Source organism: Pseudorca crassidens, chromosome 9 (genome assembly GCF_039906515.1).
Source record: "Pseudorca crassidens isolate mPseCra1 chromosome 9, mPseCra1.hap1, whole genome shotgun sequence".
Classification (NCBI taxonomy): Eukaryota; Metazoa; Chordata; class Mammalia; order Artiodactyla; family Delphinidae; genus Pseudorca; species Pseudorca crassidens.
In genome coordinates this window covers 16,747,924-16,769,947 of record NC_090304.1, presented here as the reverse complement: position 1 = coordinate 16,769,947, position 22,024 = coordinate 16,747,924, and the positions used below count along the sequence as shown (strand labels likewise).

Sequence of the window (22,024 nt, the reverse complement as noted above, 5' to 3'; positions counted from 1 at the left end):
GTTCATTTTATGGCTGAGTAATATTCCATTGTATATACGTACCACATCTTCTTTATCCATTCATCTGTTGATGGGCATTCAGGTTGCTTCCATGACCTGCCTATTGTAAATAGTGCTGCAAGGAACATTGGGGTGCATGTGTCTTTTTGAATTATAGTTTTCTGTGGGTATATGCCCAGTAGTGGGATCACTGGATCATATGGTAATTCTATTTTTAGTTTTTTAAGGAACCTCCATACTGTTCTCCACAGTGGCTGTATCAATTTACATTGCCACCAACAGTGCAAGAGGGTTCCCTTTTCTCCACACCCTCTCCAGCATTTGTTGTTTGTAGATTTTCTGATGATGCCCATTCTAACTGGTGTGAGGTGATACCTCATTGTAGTTTTGATATGCATTTCTCTAATAATTAGTGATGTTGAGCAGCTTTTTGTGTGCTTCTCGGCCATCTGTATGTCTTCTTTGGAGAAATGTCTATTTAGGTCTTCTGCCCACTTTTTCATTCGGTTGTTTGTTTTTTTAATATTGAGCTGCATGAGCTGTTTAAATATTTTGGAGATTAATCCTTTGTTCATTGATTCGTTTGCAAATATTTTCTCCCATTCTGAGGGTTGTCTTTTCGTCTTGTTTGTAGTTTCCTTTGCTTTGCAAAAGCTTTGAAGTTTCATTAGGTCCCATTTGTTTATTTTTGTTTTTATTTCCATTACTCTAGGAGGTGGGTCAAAAAAGATCTTGCTGTGATTTATGTCAGAGTGTTCTTCCTATGTTTTCCTCTAAGAGTTTTATAGTGTCTGGTCTTATATTTAGGTCTCTAATCCATTTTGAGTTTATCTCTGTGTATGGTGTTAGGGAGTGTTCTAATTTCATTCCTTTACATGTAGCTGTCCAGTTTTCCCAGCACCACTTACTGAAGAGAGTGTCTTTTCTCCATTGTATATCCTTGCCTCCTTTGTCATAGATTAGTTGACCATAGATGTATGGGTTTATCTCTGGGCATTCTATCCTGTTCCATTGATCTGTATTTGTTTTTGTACCAGTACCATATTATCTTGATTACTGTAGCCTTGTAGTATTGTCTGTAGTCAGGGAGTCTGATTCCTCCAGCTCCGTTTTTTTCCCTCAAGACTGCTTTGGCTATTCAGGGTCTTTTGTTCCTCCATACAAATTTTAAGGGTTTTTTTTCTAGTTCTGTAAAAAATACCACTGGTAATTTGATAGGGATTGCATTGAATCTGTAGGTTGCTTTGGGTAGTATAGTCATCTTCACAATATTGAGTCTTCCAATTCAAGAACATGGTATATTTCTCCATCTGTTTTTGTCATCGTTGATTTCTTTCATCAGTGTCTTATAGTTTTCTGAGTACAGGTCTTTTACCTCCTTAGGTAGGTTTAGTCCTGGGTATTTTATTCTTTTTCTTGCAGTGGTGATTGGAATTGTTTCCTTAATTCCTCTTTCTGATCTTTCGTTGTTAGTGTGTAGGAATGCAAGAGATTTCTGTGTATTAATTATGTATCCTGCAACTTTACCAAGTTCATTGATTAGCTCTAGTAGTTTTCTGGTGGCATCTTTAAGATTCTCTACATATAGTATCATGTCATCTGCAAACAATGACAGTTTTACTTCATTCCCAATTTGTATTCCATTTATTTCTTTTTCTTCTCTGATTGCCATGGCTAGGACTTCCAAAACTATGTTGAATAGTAGTGGTGAGAGTGGACATCCATGTCTTGTTCCTGATCTTAGAGGAAATGCTTTCAGTTTTTCACCATTGAGAATGATGTTTGCTGTGGGTTTGTCATATATGGCCTTTATTATGTTGAGGTAGGTTCCCTTTGTGCCCACTTTCTGGAGAGTTTTTATCATAAATAGGTGCTGAATTTTGTCATAAGCTTTTTCTGCATCTGTTAAGATGATCATATGGTTCTTATTCTTCAATTTGTTAATATGGTATATCACATTGATTTGCGTATATTGAAGAATCCTTGCATCCCTGGGATAAATCCCACTTGATCATGGTGTATGATCGTTTTATTGTGTTCTTGGATTTTGTTTGCTAGTATTTTGTTGTGGATTTTTGCATCTATATTCACCAGTGATATTGGTCTGTAATTTTCTTTTTTTGTGGTATCTTTGTCTGGTTTTGGTATCAGGGTGATGGTGGCCTCATAGAATGAGTTTGGGAGTGTTCCTTCCTCTGCAGTTTTTTGGAAGAGTTTGAGAAGGATGGTTGTTAGTTCTTCTCTAAATGTTTGATAGAATTCAACTGTGAAGCCATCTGGTCCTGGATTTTTGTTTGTTGGAAGATTTTTAATCAGTTTCAATTTCATTACTTGTGACTGGTCTCTTCATATTTTCTGTTTCTTCCTGGTTCCGTCTTGGAAGGTTACACCTTTCTAAGAATTTGTCCATTTCTTCCAGGTTGTCCATTTTATTGGCATAGAGTTGCTTGTAGTAGTCTCTTAGGATGGTTTGTATTTCTGTGGTGTCTGTTGTAACTTCTCTTCTTTCATTTCTAATTTTATTGATTTGAGTCCTCTCCCGATTTTTCTTGATGAGTCTGGATAATGGCTTATCAATTTTGTTTATCTTCTCAAAGAACCAACTTTTAGTTTTATTGATCTTTGCTATTGTTTGCTTTATTTCTATTTCATTTATTTCTGTTCTGATCTTTATGATTTCTTTCCTTCTACTAGCTTTTGGTTTTGTTTGTTCTTCTTTCTCTAGTTCCTTTGGGTGTAAGGTTAGATTCTTTATTTGAGATTTTTCTTGTTTCTTGAGGTAGGCTTGTATTGCTATAAACTTCCCTCTTAGAACTGCTTTTACTGCATCCCGTAGATTTTGGATCATCATGTTTTCATTGTCATTTGTCTTTAGGTATTTTTTGGTTTACTCTTTGATTTCTTCAGTGATCTCTTGGTTATTTAGTAGTGTATTGTTTAGCTTCTATGTGTTTGTGTTTTTTACGTTTTTTTCCCCTGTAACTGATTTCTAATTTGATAGCGTTGTTGTCAGAAACGATGCTTGATATGATTTCAGTTTTCTTAAATTTACCAAGGCTTGATTTGTGACCCAAGATGTGATCTATCCTGGAGAATGTTCCATATGCACTTGAGAAGAAAGTGTAATCTGCTGTTTTTGGATGGAAAGTCCTATAAATATCAATTAAATCTATCTGTTCCATTGTGTCATTTAAAGCTTGTGTTTCCTTATTAATTTTTTGTTTGGTTGATCTGTCCATTGGTGTAAGTGAGGTTTTAAAATCCCCCACTATTATTGTGTTACTGTCGGGTTACTTTTTTATAACTGTTAGCAGTTGCCTTATGTATTGAGGTGCTACCATGTTGGGTGCATATATATTTGTTATTGTTATATCTTCTTCTTGGATTGATCCCTTGATCATTATGTAGTATCCTTCCTTGTCTCTTGTGACAATCTTTTTTTTTAAAGTCTATTTTACCTGATATGAGTATTGCTACTCCAGCTTTCTTTTGATTTCCATTTGCATGGAATATCTATTTCTATCCCCTCACTTTCAGTCTGTATGTGTCCCTAGGTCTGACATGGGTCTCTTGTAGACATTATATATATGGGTCTTGTTTTTGTATCTGTTAAGTGAGCCTGTGTCTTTTGATTGGAGCATTTAATCCATTCACGTTTAAGGTAATTATCAATATGTTTGTTCCTGTTACCATTTTCTTAATTGTTACGGGTTTGTTTTTGTATGTCCTTTTCTTCTGCTGTGTTTCCCACTTAGAGAAGTTCCTTTAGCGTTTGTTGTTGAGCTGGTTTGTTGGTGTTGAATTCTCGTAGCTTCTACTTGTCTGTAGAGCTTTTGATTTCTCCGTTGAATCTGAATGAGATCCTTGCTGGGGAGAGTAACCTTGGTTTTAGGTTCTTCTCTTTCATCACTTTAAATAAGTCATGCCACTCCCTTCTGGCTTGTAGAGTTTCTCCTGAGAGATCAGCTGTTAACCTTACGGGAGTTCCTTTGTATGTTATTTGTCATTTTTCCCTTGAGGCTTTCAATAATTTTTCTTTGTCTTTAAATTTTGTCAGTTTGATTACTGTGTGTCCCGGTGTGTTTCTTCTTGGGTTTAACCTGTCTGGGGCTCTCTGTGCTTCCTGGACTTGGGTGTCTATTTCTTTTCCCATGTTAGGGAAGTTTTCAACTATAATCTCTTCAGATATTTTCTCGGTCCTTTCTCTCTTCTCCTTCTGAGACCCCTATAATGCGAATGTTGTTGCGTTTAATATTGTCCCCAAGATCTCTTATGGTGTCTTCATTTCTTTTCATTCTGTTTTCTTTATTCTGTTCCGCAGCAGTGAATTCCACCATTCTATCTTCCAGGTCACTTATCCATTCTTCTGCCTCAGTTATTCTGCTATTGATTCCTTCTAGTGTATTTTTCATTTCAGTTATTGTATTGTTCATTTCTGTTTGTTTGTTCTTTAATTCTTCTAGGTGTTTCTTCTTTAATTCTTGTAGTCTTCGTTAAACATTTCTTGCATCTTCTCAATCTTTGCCTCCATTCTTTTTTGAGATCCTGGATCATCTTGACTATCATTATTCTGAATTCTTTTTCTGGAAGGTTGCCTATCTCCACTTCATTTAGTTTTTTTCCTATGGTTTTATCTTATTCCTTCATCTGGTACAAAGTCCTCTGTCTTTTCATTCTGTCTATCCTTCTATGAATGTGGTTTTCCTTCCACAGGCTGCAGAATTGTAGTTCTTCTTGCTTCTGCTGTCTGCCCTCTCTTTAAATTAATCTAGGGACTTCCCTGGTGGTGCAGTGCTTTAGAATCCACCTGCCAAGGCAGGGGACACAGGTTTGATCCCTGGTCCAGGGGCAAGAAATCTTATAGATTTTTATTTAAAGATTTATTTTTCTCTTTGAATATACTATGATGAGTAGAGTATTCTGCTTATCATGATGCTTTTAGTAGTTCATGTAGAATTTTTAATTTTTATATATGTATTTTTAAAAATAAAGTTATTTATTTATTTTTAGCTGCGTTGGGTCTTCGTTGCTGCGCGTGCGCTTTCTCTAGTTGCAGTGAGTGGGAGCTACTCTTCAATGCAGCGCCTGGGCTTCTTATTGCAGTGGCTTCTCTTTGTTGTGGAACACAGGCTCTAGGCACGCAGGCTTCAGTAGTTGTAGCTTGCAGGCTCTAGAGTGCATGCTCAGTCGTTGTGGTGCACGGGCTTTGTTGCTCTGAAGCACGTGGGATCTTCCCAGACCATGGGTCAAACCCATGCCCCCTGCATTGGCAGGGAAATCATGTAGAATTTTTAATTGATCTTTTTGTCCCAATTCACAATATAAGGTTTAAAAATAAGAGATTAAAAATCATTTGTTGATTTAAAGGAAAACTTTCTCAAAAGGCTACTAAAAAGGCGACTGAAGCCTAAGTCATAAGTCAAGTGTGAAAGAATATAGTATTCTGTAACCAGCTACACTTAGTGCTAAAGTCTTTCATTGCAGCACTCAAGAATCATATTTTTTCCTTGAAGATAGAATACTTAAGGATGCTTAGTAAAGAATTATACTAGTTTTAATCTTTTTTTCTTAATATTTATTTATTTGGTTGTGCCAAGTCTTAGTTGCAGCTGGTGGGCTCCTTAGTTGCGGCCCCAGGGCTTCTTAGTTGTGGCTCCAGGGCTCCTTAATTGTGGCATACAAAGTTTTAGTTGCGGCATGCATGTGGGATCTAGTTCCCTGACCAGGGATCGAACCCAGGCCCCCTGCGTTGGGACCTCAGCGTCTTATCCACTGCACCACCAGAGAATCCCATACTAGTTTTAGTCTTAAAGATAACTTTTTAAAATAAAATAATTGGTCCTTGAAAAAAAAAAAAAAGCTATATAAAAATGTAAAAGGAAATTAAAAATTATAATTTAAAAAGTCAGAGATAATTGCTGTTTTATATATTTTTGGAGTTTTATTTTTACATATCTTTATAGTTAAAACTTTATTCTCGTAGGATAAATTTTTTAGTGAAATTTTGGGATGAAAGGATAATCACATTTTTAAGCCTTTTCAAATACATATTGTCAAATTGTCCCCCAGCGATGCTGTACTAACCCAATATTTCTACACTTAATATCTGAAGTTAGTATACACTGTAGCCAATAGTGAATACTGGCATTCTTTCTAATCTTTGCTAATTTTTAAAAGGAAAACTTGTAGCTCTTTATTTCCTTTGTTGTTGTTGTTAAGTTTTTCGCCTGCTAAGTAGTCATTGTTTCATATTTTTGAATTGTCCATGTTTTTGGCCCTTGTTCTTTTGGTTTTTGGTTTCTCTGTTTAGATTTTTTATGAGGTAGCTACACATTAAGTGTTGGCTGTCATATGTTTTTCCCATTTTATCTTAAACTTTATGACTTTTTTTCCATGCTGAATTTGATATTTCTTTCTTGGGTTTACACTTACATTGAGTTTTTGACATGATTCAGTTTAGTCTTATGACCTCTGTGTGGTTGAAATTTAGTATATGTTAGGGGACAAAAAATGCAAGCCACAAAAGGAGAAAACCTGTCTGAACTTCTGTTTAATTTGACTAAATAATGCACTTATTACTACATACTAAAGACTTACTTTTTAGCAGTGTGAAGGTCTGAGTTAGTTTCTGAACACACACGAGGAAATGACAAACGTTTACCTTTCACAAAAGCATAAGCCTTTCATTTGTTTACATACATGCCTTCATTCAGATGTTAAATAAATAGGAAATTTTGCAATATGTTAATTTCAGGAATTTCATGTTAGAACAACTAGCATTTCTAAGTAGGTTAGATCCTGACTTCTAAAGTCCTGAAACAGGGCCCAAGTTGTGACCACTTGGTGGGATTTTTCGGCTTTATTTCCCCTTTGGAAGATAGTCTGGGGTTGGACTGTCCCTGTGTTTAGATCACACCTTAATACACCTGATCAACTAATGATCAGAATGCTGTCTTGACAGGGATAGTTTATTTGTACTTTGTCCTCTGCTTTGTCGCTACCGTAATGAGTCTTGATTTTCTTCATCAGTTTCAGACCAGACAGAGTGTAAAGGTGCTCATTTTGAACATTCTGAGTTGAAGAAACTATCTTGAGTTATATTTGGTTGTCATTTTATTTGTTTAACTTCTAGAACTCTTCCTCGTGGGTGCTATATAACATGGCTTCATTTTACTGGAGAATAAAGAATGAGCCGTATCAAGTAGTGGAATGTGCTATGCGAGCCCTTCACTTCTCATCCAGGTAGGATTCCTCCTCTTCTGGACCTCCTGATTTTCCATGTAACTCAGGACTGTTAAAATACATAAAAAAACAAGAAGAGGAAGCATTGTGTTGTACTTGCATTCTCCTCCATCCCTGTTGCAATTAGTCCCATCACAAAAATGTTAGATGTCAAAGAGTTCAAAGTGATGATGGCATAACATACTTCTGATTTCTGTTAAGGAAAAATATATAATGTAGATGCCCTCTGATTCACTTGAGACTTGAAACTAGGGAAATTGGTTGGAGGAACTATCAGAAATTAAATTATTCTCAAAGCAAATATAAGCCCTAAATACATTTTAAAAGCATAAAATCTCTGCCAGACCTTATTTTTGTGGCAAAATTTGTAGTTATCAGATTGAGTAAGCACCGTCAATTATGTAAAATTAAACATTAGGATTTTCTTAAATTATTTTCCCCATCTGTAAGTAAACTCAAAGTTATTTTCCTAAGCTCAATAACTTTGAATGTAATTTGCCCTTGTCAGGTAGTTATAGGCAATTGTGGAGCACATGCTTCTTTCCTGACATCTAATTACATCTTCCCTTCTCTTTTAGGCACAATAAAGACATTGCCCTGGTCAACTTGGCGAATGTTCTGCACAGAGCACACTTCTCTGCTGATGCTGCTGTCGTGGTCCACGCAGCTCTGGACGACAGTGACTTCTTCACTAGCTATTACACTTTAGGAAATATATATGCAGTAAATACAACTTTTTTTTTACGTGAACCAATCCAGTTGCTGTTTTCTTTCTTTCTTTCTTTTTTTCCAATAAAAAATACCCTTTTCCCTTCTTTTGGTCCAAACAAGGGGATAGAAAGGAAGAAATTAAGGGAAAAAAACTTCATAGCAATAATGAATCATAAGTGTTTTAGCCTCTTCACAAAAAAGAAAATAATCGAATTGATACGAATATTATTTTCCTTTAGCATACTCTTCTTAAAATAGCAGTACTTCCAATTGAACCATCCTGTATAGCATTGCTGCATGTTATGGAGATTTGACTACTGATCGAAATAATCTTCACTGTATGAGATTTAGTGTGATCTCATAAATCATAAGGGGATTTGGACGGATACAACCAGGCTAACCATTTCCCCCCCTTTGTTTGTGTATGTGTGTGTGTTTGTTTTTGTCTCTTCAGATGCTTGGGGAGTATAACCACTCAGTGCTCTGTTATGACCATGCTTTACAGGCTAAACCTGGGTTTGAGCAAGCTATAAAGAGGAAGCATGCTGTCCTGTGTCAGCAAAAACTCGAGCAGAAACTGGAAGCTCAACATAGGTAACTAGGAGAAAAAATTACTGAAGCACCAACACTGTAGAACCTTAGGTTAGACTTGTGTAGGGTGATATCAGTGTTAATTTGTTCATTAGAATTAAGAAAAACACCTTTTCACTAATGCTAGTCCTGTCCTTTTTCTCCAATCAGGAGGTTTAGCACAAGTCAGTGGTTGTATAAAGGATTCCAGGAACTAGAGAATATTTACAGTAAATGCTGTCATCTAAATCTTAACAATATTGACAGTCAATTACTTGTATGAAGTCAGATGGAGGAGGGGGTGCTGCCAGATGCTCAGTAATTCTACTGATTACATTTTTATTTCCATAGAATACACCGTCAGTAAAATCACTTGCACATGCTACATTTGAGCTTTCTCTCCTTTGACTTCTAAGGTTGGGCTATTGTTATGTTGGTTAAGTGATGTTGAGAGAGATTATTTGGCCCACATTTTAATCAGATTTGTGGAAGTTGTACAGTAATGGAATTCTGTTGTACTTGGTCCTTGTAGTATACTTAAAAAATATCCTGTATTTAATTCTATAAATAATAGGGCCAGTAAAGGAACTTGACATAACTCAGAAGTGAATTGTTCATCTCTTATAGAATTAGCCTTAATGTTTTGAGTGTACTTTGATTATTATAGAATTAAGTGGGGATTTGGATTTTATTAAACTTTTGCCTATTTTCCAATCTGTTTAAAAGCCTAATGTAGTAAAAAAGAAAGAATGACAGCTTGTTTATACCTGGCTTTGTTATACCTGGTCAGAACTTGCCCTGGCTGAGTTTCTTCCAATATTATGCTCTTCTTATACAATCTGTGCAGCTATTAAACCTCCATATGTTAACAGTATAATAGGCAATAAGATTTTTGTGACTAAATATAATCAAGCAGCTGATTTATTGATACCAGGTGGTAGGGAATATTCCTTTATAAGCAGTTTCTGTGGTTTTTTCCCCAAAATCTGTAAACCAAGAAGCTACAGTGCAAGAGCAAGGCATTGTGGCCTCTTCTCTTAACCTTGTCTTTAGGTAGAATCAAAGGAAAAGGTGAAAAGGAAGATTCTAGAAAGGCTTTGAATGTCCATGGAACTGACAGTCTTTGTGGAGGGAAATAGACTTGTTAAATGTATAAAGCTTTATAGTAGTATTTATTGCTATGTATCTTTTCTGGCACCTGAAGCGTCTAATACACCTTTTAATGTCATTAATTGTTGTGTTTATGGGAAGAATTTCACATCCATCTTTTTTCCCCCAAATTTTAATAAAACAATCGTATTTATTTAGCCCCATTGTTCTTGAACTTGTGATATAGTGATTGTATGTTAAAAGTCAAAATCTAGCAATTTTTGCTGAGAACCAGAAAATCTATGTATTTCAGTGGGTTTAAAAATCCATAATTTTAAAGCTCTGTAACTTTTTCCTGTTATTAAAAAATGTTAAGATCCCTCCAGCGAACACTGAATGAGTTGAAAGAATATCAAAAGCAACATGACCACTACCTGAGACAACAAGAGATCCTAGAAAAACATAAGCTGATTCAGGAAGAGCAAATCTTAAGAAATATCATCCATGAGACACAGATGGCAAAAGAGGCACAATTAGGTAAGTACTGATTCCAAGTAATTGAAGACAGGTTAGGAAATTCACTTCTAGTGTGCTTTACTTTCATAACTTTCATGTAGCCATAAAGCAGTATAAAATTGTGCTTATGACTTCTCTCAGTCTTAAAATGAAATCGTTACTATGGGTATACCAGCAGGCCTGAGGAGCTGGTTTGATCCTTCTAACTTTTTTTTAGCAAAAAGTAAAAACCAAATTTTTAAACTAAAAACCAAATTTTAAAGTAAAAACCAAATCTTTTGTATCCTAAGAGTCTTAACAGTTCGTTTGTCCTCTATGGCCTACATTGATGCTTCTCTAACTTTGGTATGCGTATCAATCTCTTGTTAAAATGGAGATCTTGTTAAAATGCAGATTCTGATTTAGTAGGTCTGGGTTGGGGCCTGAGATTCTGTTATTCTAACAAGTTCCTATTTGATGCCTGTTGTTGCTAGTCTGAAAACACACTGTAACATGGCCCTACACCAATTTAACGCAAGCTAGACACACCCTAGAATCAAAACATCCACACTTTTCAGCCAACAGTGGCAATAAGGCTAAATGTTCTCCTCTTTTTTTTGCCCCATTAAAAACAAATGTTTTATTTTAGAAGTAAGATTTTAGACTAGACTTTGTCTCAAGTAGGAAAGTAATCAATGGAATACTTGCGGGGGTTCTGAAATCCTCCCCCAAATTATACACAGTATTGTGTATATGCACATTTTTTTTTCCTGGTAAAATGGTATGTAGCTCTTATTAGATCTTTTACAGTCTCTGACCCCAAAGTAGAACCACTGGTCTAAAGGAAATTGGGTTGACAGGATATCAGTGATTTGATTGTATCCAGAATGTTTCATTTCTGATTAAACCCTGTGGGAGCAGATATGACAACTTGACACCAAAGAATAAATGAATTGAATCCCTTATATTACATCCTTCTCCCTTGGTAAATATATTGGTCTGTACAGCCTCTTGATCTTTGACCCTTAGCTGTGAACGTTTACAGTCCATTTTACAATCCACCTGACAAGTTTTCTTTGCTTTTTTTTTTTTTTTCTTTGCGGTACGCGGACCTCTCACTCTTGTGGCCTCTCCCGTTGCGGAGCACAGGCTCCAGACGCGCAGGCTCAGCGGCCATGGGTCACGGGCCTAGCCGCTCCGCGGCATTTGGGATCTTCCCAGACCAGGGCACGAACCCATATCCTTTGCATCGGCAGGTGGACTCTCAACCACTGCGCCACCAGGGAAGCCCTTCTTTGCTATTTTGAGTGTAAAGAGTATGTTCAGTACTTGGGATTATTTGCTGCTCAATCTGTACTGAAGTGCAACCAGAGCGCTTACATATATATATTTATATATTTGAAAAAGAGTCATGAAGTATATAAAGCAAATTCTCTCCAGAGAGATGGGCAAAGTCTTAAAACAATTTAATCAATAGATTTTACAATCGTAGAATGCAATTGCCAGAAGGAACGTCAGTGATTATTTAGTGGAGCCCATTTGTTTTATAGGTGGAGAAACAGGCTTCTTAAGAATGATTTAATTTAATTAACCGTTAATGAGATTTCCCCTGGATAAGTATCCCCTCTGTAAGTACTCTGCCAGGCTCTGAAGAGTACAGGGTTGAAAGTACATGACTTAGACTAAGAAAATCATGTTGGCATTGCTGATCTTTTTCATCAATTTAAATTTCCTTTCTTATTCCAGGAAATCATCAGATATGCCGTCTGGTCAACCAGCAGCATAGTTTACATTGCCAGTGGGACCAACCTGTGCGCTACCATCGTGGTGATATCTTTGAAAATGTGGACTATGTTCAGGTCTTTTTCTTAGTCTCTTCTAGTTCTTATAAACTTGCACATATCTAAGAGTAATATCACTCCCCCCCTTAATTCCTTATATAATTGATCTCTAAAATGTGTGACCATCATTTAAGGTGTTGAGTATCTGTTATGTTTATGAAGTCAGATTTTATAGAGAGTACTCAGTTACTCCATGAATGACATTTTTATTTCCCAAAGTACTGGCTGTATTTTCTTTTCATATGTGTTTAATTCTTTTCTTCTTTACCAAGAGAGCTAGAATTAAAGCCTTTACCTCCCCTTTTAACTTACTTTAGTAAGACATATAATTTAAAATTTGGGAAAGAGTAGCCATGCTCTTTCCTGAAGTCATCAGTCCAGTTATGTTGCTTCAACCAAAAACGTCATCAAAATGATCATCTACAAAAAACGTTTATTAAGCACATTGCTGTGTGCATGTTTTTTCTTTCTTTCTGTCTCTGTATATGTCCACACAGGTACATACACATATACACACAGTCATACACATACATAAAATCCTAGCCTATCTAGTTGGGAAGAAATAATACATAAATATAATGATACCAGATAGCATGTAACTGATGCTGATATAGACAGTAAACACAATCAGAGTCCAATTTTCATCCAAAAGGATACTGGAAATAAAATAACATTTATCCTGTCCCATAGAAAACCCGTCATGTTCCTTAATCATAGATACAGAAATTTCTAGCAATAAGCAGTTAAAATAAGAGATCAGGAAAACTTCTATAGGAAGACAAACCATGGAAAATTAGAACTCTTTAATTTAGAAAAACCCAGATTACATTGGGAAAGAGTAAGAAATAAAAATTAAGAGGCCATTTAGGAGGAGAAGTAGTAATAGAGACCAAAAGCTTCCTATGATTTTTGTGAGCCAGCTCCTAGCAATATCGCATGTTTGGTTTTCAAGAGTAGTAAAGGAAGAACAGACTTACACCCTCTGGGACTCTAGCTCCCTGTCTTAAATCCAAGCATTTTAAGGGGAAAAAGGGAATATTTAGAAATGAAATATACCGAAACCCAGTGTAACTTTTAGATATCATAATGGTCTCAAGACAGACCATTTGGAAGACTGCCATGTGTGAGTGTAGCTTCCAACATTATATATCCATAAATTTCATCACCGCTATATAGTGAAAGAATCTGTTCCTGTTATTAAAGGCATAGAGCTACAAATTCATTATATTCATTCCTTTTTCTCATCGCTTTCCTACTCCATCCCATCCTAGTCCCATTCTCTTATCTAACAAGGTTTCAGAAATACACAGGAACTATATGGTATCTTGTGAGAATATCAAATATTGTTGTACCTTGGTTTGGAGGTAGGCTATACATATATATTTTTTAACATCTTTATTGGAGTATAATTGCTTTACAATGTTGTGTTAGTTTCTGCTGTATAACAAAGTGAATCAGCTATATGTATACATATGTCCCCATATCCCCTCCCTCTTACATCTCCCTCCCACCCTGCCTATCCCCCCCGCAGGTGGTCACAAAGCACTGAGCCGATCTTCCTGTGCAATGCAGCTGCTTCCCACTAGCTATCTCTGTTTTATATTTGGTAGTGTATATATGTCTGTGCTACTCTCTCACTTTGTTCCAGCTTACCCTTCCCCCCACCCCGTGTCCTCAAATCCATTCTCTTTGTTTACGTCTTTATTCCTGTCCTGCCCCTAGGTTCATCAGAACCTTTTTTTTATTCCATATATATGTATTAGCATACAGTATTTGTTTTTATCTTTCTGACTTACTTCACGCTGTATGACGACTCTAAATCCATTTACCTCACTACAAATAAATCAATTTCATTTCTTTTTATGGCTGAGTAATATTCCATTGAATATATGAGCCACATCTTCTTTATCCATTCATCTGTTGATAGACACTTAGGTTGCTTCCATGTCCTGGCTATTATAGATAGTGCTGCAGTGAACATTGTGGTACATGACCCTTTTTGAATTATGGATTTCTCAGGGTATATGCCCAGTAGTGGGATTGCTGGGTCATATGGTAGTTCTATTTTTAGTTTTCTAAGGAACCTCCATACTGTTCTCCATAGTGGCTGTACCAATTTACATTCCCACCAACAGTGCAAGAGGGTTTCCTTTTCTCCATACCCTCTCCAGCATTTATTGTTTGTAGATTTTTGATGATGGCCATTCTGACTGGTGTGAAGTGATACCTCATTGTGGTTTTGATTTGCATTGCTCTAATGATTAGTGATGTGGAGCATCCTTTCACGTGTTTGTTGGCAATCTGTATGTCTTCTTTGGAGAAATGTCTATTTAGGTCTTCCACCCATTTTTGGATTGGGCTGTTTGTTTTTTTGATATTGAGCTGCATGTGCTGCTTATATATTTCGGAGATTAATCCTTTGTCATTTGCTTCATTTGCAAATATTTTCTCCCATTCTGAGGGTTGCCTTTTCATTTCGTTTATGGTTTCCTTTGCTGTGCAAAAACTTTTTAAGTTCCATTAGGTCCCATTTGTTTATTTTCATTTTTATTTCCGTTTCTCTAGGAGGTGGGTCAAAAAGGATCTTGCTGGGATTTATGTCACAGAGTGTTCTGCCTATGTTTTCCTCTAAGAGTTTTATAGTGTCTGGCCTTACATTTAGGTATTTAATCCATTTTGAGTTTATTTTTGTGTATGTGTTAGGAAGTGTTCTAATTTCATTCTTTTACATGTAGCTGTCCAGTTTTTCCAGCACCATTTACTGAAGAGGCTGTCTTTTCTCCATCGTATATTCTTGCCTCCTTTATCAAAGATAAGGTGACGATATATGTGTGGTTTATCTCTGGGTTTTCTATCCTGTTCCATGACCTATAGTTCTGTTTTGGGGCCAGTACCATACTATCTTGATTACTGTAGCTTTGTATTATAGTCTAGTCAGGGAGCCTGATTCCTCCAGCTCCGTGTTTCTTTCTTAAGATTTCTTTGGCTATTCTGGGTCTTTTGTGTTTCCATACAAATTGTAAAATTTTCTGTTCTAATTCTGTGAAAAATGCCATTGGTAGTTGGATAGGTATTGCATTGAATCTGTAGATTGCTTTGGGTAGTATAGTCATTTTCACAGTGTTGATTCTTCCAATCCAAGAACATGGTATATCTCTTCATCTGTTTGTATTGTCTTTAATTTCTTTCATCAGTGTCTTATAGTTTTTTGCATACAGGTCTTTTGTCTCCTTAGGTAGATTTATTCCTAGGTATTTTATTCTTTTTTGTTGTAATGGTAAATGAGAGTGTCTCCTTAATTTCTCTTTCAGATTTTTCATTGTTAGTGTATAGGAATGCAAGAGATTTCTGTGAATTAATTTTGCATCCTGCTACTTTACCAAATTCATTGATTAGCTCTAGTAGTTTTCTGGTAGCATCTTTAGGATTCTGTATGTATAGTATCATGTCATCTGCAAACAGTGACAGTTTTACTTCTTTTCCAATTTGTATTCCTTTTATTTCTTTTTCTTCTCTGATTGCTGTGGCTAAAACTTCCAAAACTATGTTGAATAAGAGTGGTGAGAGTGGGCAACCTTGTCTTGTTCCTGATCTTAGAGGAGGAAATCATTTTAATTTTTCACCATTGAAGGCTATACATATTTGAAATTGACTGTCCAGTGGCTTTTAATGCCTAAATGATAGCTATATTAAACTCTTAAGAACCCTTAAGCACACTAATTTTATAGAATAGTGATCATTTTAGTCTAGGTAGGGGAGAGGAATAATGAATCAAACATCTAAATCAGCTAATCACTAAACCTATAAGAGACTAAATCATAGAAAGGAAGTAGTGGGACAGGAAAACAACCCACACTAGTTTTCTCACACATCAATGGCATAGTTGATTGAAAGTTGCTAGCTATGCATTATCTGTGAGAGAATACTGTTGGGGCATAGTTCTGAAAATTAAAGATCTGATTGCCTTTTAACTGACCTACTTTGTGATTTTCTTCTAATTTTGAGTATTCATTAACATTTTTGGGTTGAGTTAAATCTTATTTACAACTCCTTTTCTGCTTTCAATTTGATTGAACTTTTCTTTTCATTTTCTAGTTTGGTGAGGATTCATCAACCTCCAGTATGATGTCTGTGAACTTTGATGTTCAAGCAAATCAGAGTGATATCAGTGATTTGGTCAAGTCTTCTCCCATAGCCCATTCTGTTCTCTGGATCTGGGGCAGGGACTCTGATGCATATAGGGTAAGTTAGTAGAGGATGATTAAGGCGTTTTCTCTAACAGACAAGATTTCTTAAAGCAGTGGCCCTCAACCCCACTGATTAATATGGCCCCAGTCACTGTTCAGCTTAGTTCAGCAAGCATTTGTTAAGCTTATATTAAATGGAAGGCATTCTGCTAGGTGGTAAGACACAGGGTCTGTCTTGAGTTCTTGGCAGTCAGGTGGGGCAGATGGACACCCTGATTTCAGTTCAAAGCTCTGAGTATAATCACCAACCCTCACGAGTTTCTAAACTTGACCTAAGTGAGTGCTTGTATGTACTTCACTTATTTAATCAGCATTCTTTTATTGAGCTTCCAACTGTATACCAGGCTGATACTATGAATATAGTACACAAGTTCCTTGCTCTGCTGGAGCTCACATTCTAGCAGAAGATACAGATAATAAACAAGTAAATAAATATGTATTTCTAACCTACCTAAGAAATAATTGTGTGTTAGCCAATGGGGATAGCAACATATGAAGACAGAAAACATGTATTTTTTATTCAACATTAAATTTTCAGAATTTAATTGTGTTTTTATTCTAACAAAATTAATATGGCCACTTATTATTTAATTATGTCTAATATAAATTCCCAAGTTTGAAAGCTTCAGGCTATAAGTTTAGTAAACCTCTGGTACGTGTTATTTATATTTAGAAAGATGAAATTTTACAAATAAAATAATAATTGTTAAACTTCAGCATTGGCAAAGAAAAGTCTTAGTTAAGGGAAAAATAGTTTTCTGTTCCAGTTTTTTAAGTGCATGTATGCTTCCAGGTAAAAGTCACAAACTCCACCTCAAATTGACTTAAACAAAAGAAAATTCACCTCATATTATGGGAAATCCAAAGATAGAGCAAACTTTGGCTTTGGTTGATTCAGTGGCCCAGTGACCCATTCCTTTCCTTTTCTTTAATTTGCCATCCACTGTATTGGTTCCATCCTAAAGCCTGTCTTCCTCATGGTACTGAGGCGACAGCCAGCAGTAGCTGGAGCAACATGGTTTTTGCTCCTATGGGGCATAAGAGACTAAGACTGGCTTTTCTTTCTTGGAAGCCCCAGGCAGACCTCTCCTTGTGTCTTACTGGCTCAGCTGAGTTAGGCCTGCCCAACCCTGAACCAGTCTGTGGTAAAGCAGGTAGAAATACTGACTTAGACTAATAATCTGCAGTAGAAAGAATATTATAGAGTCTACCACAATGTCTATATCTTAAAATACTAAACTGTTTTTAGGTTATCCTAGTATATTTATGTTCTTTTAAAAGTTCATTTAGCATATTGAAGCATTGAATCTGAAGAAATTTATGATAAACTTTCTTTTTTATTAGGACAAACAGCATATTCTGTGGCCTAAAAGAGCAGATTGTGCAGAAAGCTATCCTAGAGTCCCTGTTGGCGGGGAATTGCCAACGTATTTTCTGCCTCCGGAAAACAAAGGACTCAGGCAAGTGCTGATGGATTTGGCAAAGCACTTGATTCTGCATGATTATCATCTGGCGGTTCTTTGAGAGCACCAGCCTTGGACTTGAAAGGTTAAGTCTTTATTTTGAAGTCGCCCAAACTTTGAAAATATGAATTTTGTTCCTTTTTCTTGTGCCAGGATCCACGAACTCAACAGTGATGATTATGCTTCAGAAGAAGAGGCCCAAACCCCTGACTGTTCCATAACTGACATCAGAAAAAGCCAGACTCTGTCCTACTTAGTCAAAGAATTAGAGGTCCGCATGGATCTGAAAGCCAAAATGCCAGATGACCATGCACGAAAAGTAAGGCTCACTTAGGCTGGTGTTTATTGCCGTCCATTCTGGTTGACTTCGCAAGCCTCATAGGTGGAGCAAAAATTTGATAGAAGGCAGTTGTTGAGCTTTAAGTTTATAAAACTGAAAGATGAGTTAAAGATTTGGTGAAATAATTAAGAAGTCAGTCATGCTATTGAAGGAATGCCGGTAAAGTGTTCCCCTGGGTTGCTATATACATAGACCACCCAAGCAGTGTTCCTCTAAGAGGGCTGCAAAGATGAGTAACACAGAACTCTGTTTACCTAGTGGAGGCCATTCTGACCACTGCAGTGTAGCTTTACATTCTCCAAGCTTCCAGAAGTTTGTATTTGAAAGCTTGAAGATTCTCTTTCCTTGGCCTTATCAACCCTGTTTTGCGCTCATATGAGGTCCTTAGGAATTTGTTTGAATTTGATAACTACTTTGCAAACATTATAAATATGTTCTGTTACGCTGTTTTCTTTAGTTCCTATTAGCTATGTATAACTAGGAATGTTTTATTACTGAATATAAATCCTATATTAGTTACCATTCCGTAGGTACAAATGAAAAAATTTACTTTTTACAGAGAAAACAGACCATCACCATGACCTTTTTTTAACTTAATTTTAAAACTATGAGCAGTTACTACTTACATTCAGCATTTACTGAGGCAAAAAACATTATGTTCCAGGCACAGTTTGGAGTGCTAGGAATACAAAGAAAAATAGACCATGATCCCTAACTTAGAGTTGCTCACAGTTATATAAATGCTGCAAGAATATAAAGTAGACTAATTGAGGATCTGGTGCTTTTCCAGCTAGGAAGGGTAGCAGATTTTCATTGCATCAGGTGTTGCATGCTTTGCTCTCTGAATAATTTCTCATTTGGTTCTGGACACTTAGGTTGACTTGAACGGGGGAATGATAGATCACCTTAATATGTATGTGGTGTATATGTTTTTAACTTTTTTTAATTAAAGGAAACAAAGGCATACATGAGCAGGGTAACACCTGTTGTAATGTCAGTGACTGCATGTTATGTATATAATTATAAATATCTCTTCAAGTTAGCTGTTCCTGAGGAGCTCAAGACTGTTGTCTATAGAAATTCTTTTCAAATGTCTTCCCTGTTATTTTCAATTGATTCAATCTTCCTTTTGATGTTTTCAGATTTTGCTTTCCCGTATTAATAACTATACTATCCCAGAAGAAGAAATTGGGTCTTTCTTATTTCATGCTATTAACAAGGTGAGTTGCCTACCTCAGATATCTGAAATTTAAATGCTTAGTAATTGTAATTAAAAGTTAAAATGCATGTATTAAAAAATCCTTTTTAGAATGAGTACTGTATTCTTGTATTAACTGAAGTATTTGGGGTTTTTCAGCCAAATGCTCCTGTCTGGCTGATACTCAATGAAGCTGGACTCTACTGGAGAGCAGTAGGAAATAGCACCTTTGCTATTGCTTGTCTTCAGAGGGCTTTGAATTTGGCTCCGCTTCAATACCAGGATGTTCCTCTTGTGAACTTGGCCAACCTTTTGATTCACTATGGCCTTCATCTTGATGCCACTAAACTGCTGCTTCAAGCTTTGGCCATCAATAGCTCTGAGGTGAGGTTTTATGTTTCTTTGTAGCAATATATACTAAGTAGTGATAACTCAAATTCAGAGTATAATATGTATTTTTATAGAGAGGGCATAAAAAAAAACTCGTTTTATTTTTTAGTAGAATTTGCATATTGTAAGACGGCTTTGTTTTATTTTTGATGTGTTCATCTATTTTAAATGAATGAAGTTTATAAATTATACAGTTATTTTTTAGAAACTTACATTTACATAAGAATGACATAGCTGCTAAAAATATACTGCCACATCTTTATGTCTGAAACATCTGCTTCTCACTTTATCCTGCTCATTACAGCATGCACATTGCATAATGTTATACTGTTTTACAGCGTTAATTTATAGATACCTTTATACCAACCAAGCCAGAGCACAGTTTAAAGGTTGTTTTGATAAGGATAGATAAGTAGGTTGATATTCATGCCCTGAATCTCCCACATGCAATCCATGGAGTTGTATCACTGCTTTGTAGTTAAATACTTTATTTCATTGTTTCTAAAGTACCACTTACTTTTTTTTTTCATATTTTAACATCTCTGAAATAAGGATGCATGTTATAATTGATGACATCTTAGGTTTGATGAATGCAGTTATCATAAATGTACAGTTAAATTGCCTTTATACTTAGCGTCTAAATGTTTCTGAGTTTTATATGCAAAGAAACTTTTAGAAGAAGTGTGCATGAATGGCCTAGGTTTGTTCGAGGTGTCCCAAAACTGATTTTTTCGGTACTAGAAGAGAATGTTGCCTGTTAAGAGTTTCCTTTGAAATACACCAATTCACAACTGGATTTTAAGTAAAACTTTATAATCACTGTTATACAACAGGCCAAGTTGCCAGAGAAGTACATCAAATATTAATCAAATGTTTACTGTGTGCCAGGTGTGGCTATAGTAGAACAGATGGTCTATATGAGATGTGATAAAATGAACACCCAAATGGAAGGTTCAGCACAGCTGCATTCCCTTGATACTTCTCATGGTTCACTTTTTTCTGCCATCAGCCAAGGCAATTAGGCAGTTTTCTTCTGGGGGAAAAAAAAAAAAAAAAAAGCTCCTTTAGAGATTAGCTGCCTTTTCATTTTTTTTTTGCAGTACGCGGGCCTCTCACTGTTGTGGCCTCTCCCGTTGTGGAGCACAGGCTCCGGATGCGCAGGCTCAATGGCCATGGCTCACGGGCGTAGCTGCTCCGCGGCATGTGGGATCTTCCCGGACCGGGGCACAAACCCAGGTCCCCTGCATCGGCAGGCGGACTGTCAACCACTGCGCCACTGGGGAAGCCCTGCCTTTTCATATTTGAAAATTATACTAAAATTTTAGCTAAATACTGTAGTACTGCAACAAGAATAAAAATACAAATCAGTGAATCAGGGTAGATACCCCAAAATACACCTTAATCAGACCCTACCCCCAGCTGTCAACATTTGGAAATATTTCCTTATAAGCTTTCCTTCTATGTAAATATTTCATAGTGTTGCAACTTTACTGTACTGGTGATCTTTAAAACTTATATAAAAAAAAATTTTTACTACCTAGTTTTTATAGCCATAAATTTAAGTGGTTGTATAAAGGTTTGATGAATTGATATGTTAGAACTTACTCCTCTCTGTTGCTGGATGTTTAGGTTGCTAATATCAGTAATGATTTTCTGGATACGACCTTTTCTGTTTTCCAGATAATTTTCTTAGGAAAGACTGCTAGTAGCAGTGAAATTACTAAGTCAGTAAGAGAATGAATATTTTGATGGCTTTGATACAAAATACCAAACAATCCACAAAAAGATTTGGGCCAATATATATTGCCATAATCAAGATCTATAAATATTCATTTTGCTTGTATTATCACCAGAATCAGTTGAAGTAACTGCTAACTTTTATTGATTGTTTACTAGAGCCAGGCATCATACTAAGCACTTTACATGTAATAACTCATTTAATCCTCAAAACAACCCTATGAGATAAGATTTACCCATTTGATAGAAAAAGAATGCCAAAGGGATTTACAGAAAGTCATAGAGCTTGGATTTGAACTCAGGGAGAGTGGCCATTAGAGTTCACACCTTTATAGTCAAGTCACACTGCTTCTGTATTAACGTTTGTAAAATAGATTTACTTTAAAAAATTCCATTTCTCTGTTGTAACATAAATTTCTTAATCTTATTTTAAGGATATTGTATTTTTTAAAAATGTTTATTTATTTGGCTATGCCGGGTCTTAGTTGCGGCACACAGGATCTTCGCAGCATGTGGGATCTTTTTTTTTTTAGTTGCAGCGTGTGGGATCTTTTTATTTTTTACTTTTTAGGTGGGGCATGTGGGATCTTTAGTTGCGGCATGCAGGCTCTTAGTTGCGGCATGTAGGATCTATTTCCCTGACCAGGGATTGAACCCGGGCTTTCTGCATTGGAGTTTTGTTTTTGTTTTTTTGCGGTACG

The 22,024-nt window shown here is 36.2% G+C and overlaps 1 protein-coding gene across 2 annotated transcripts in view; it reads left to right on the top strand.

The window, feature by feature from the left end:
* The window catches only part of TTC17 (tetratricopeptide repeat domain 17), a 155,215-nt gene that overhangs the window by 42,407 nt on the left and 90,784 nt on the right, over positions 1–22,024 (top strand). For both annotated transcript variants that reach the window (XM_067749343.1, XM_067749342.1), the window contains exons 6-15: positions 7,133–7,242; positions 7,821–7,965; positions 8,408–8,547; positions 9,989–10,149; positions 11,854–11,966; positions 16,044–16,190; positions 17,540–17,655; positions 17,812–17,977; positions 19,141–19,218; positions 19,356–19,580. In XM_067749343.1, the coding sequence (XP_067605444.1) occupies positions 7,133–7,242; positions 7,821–7,965; positions 8,408–8,547; positions 9,989–10,149; positions 11,854–11,966; positions 16,044–16,190; positions 17,540–17,655; positions 17,812–17,977; positions 19,141–19,218; positions 19,356–19,580 (1,401 nt within the window). The remainder of the gene's footprint in view (positions 1–7,132; positions 7,243–7,820; positions 7,966–8,407; positions 8,548–9,988; positions 10,150–11,853; positions 11,967–16,043; positions 16,191–17,539; positions 17,656–17,811; positions 17,978–19,140; positions 19,219–19,355; positions 19,581–22,024) is intronic.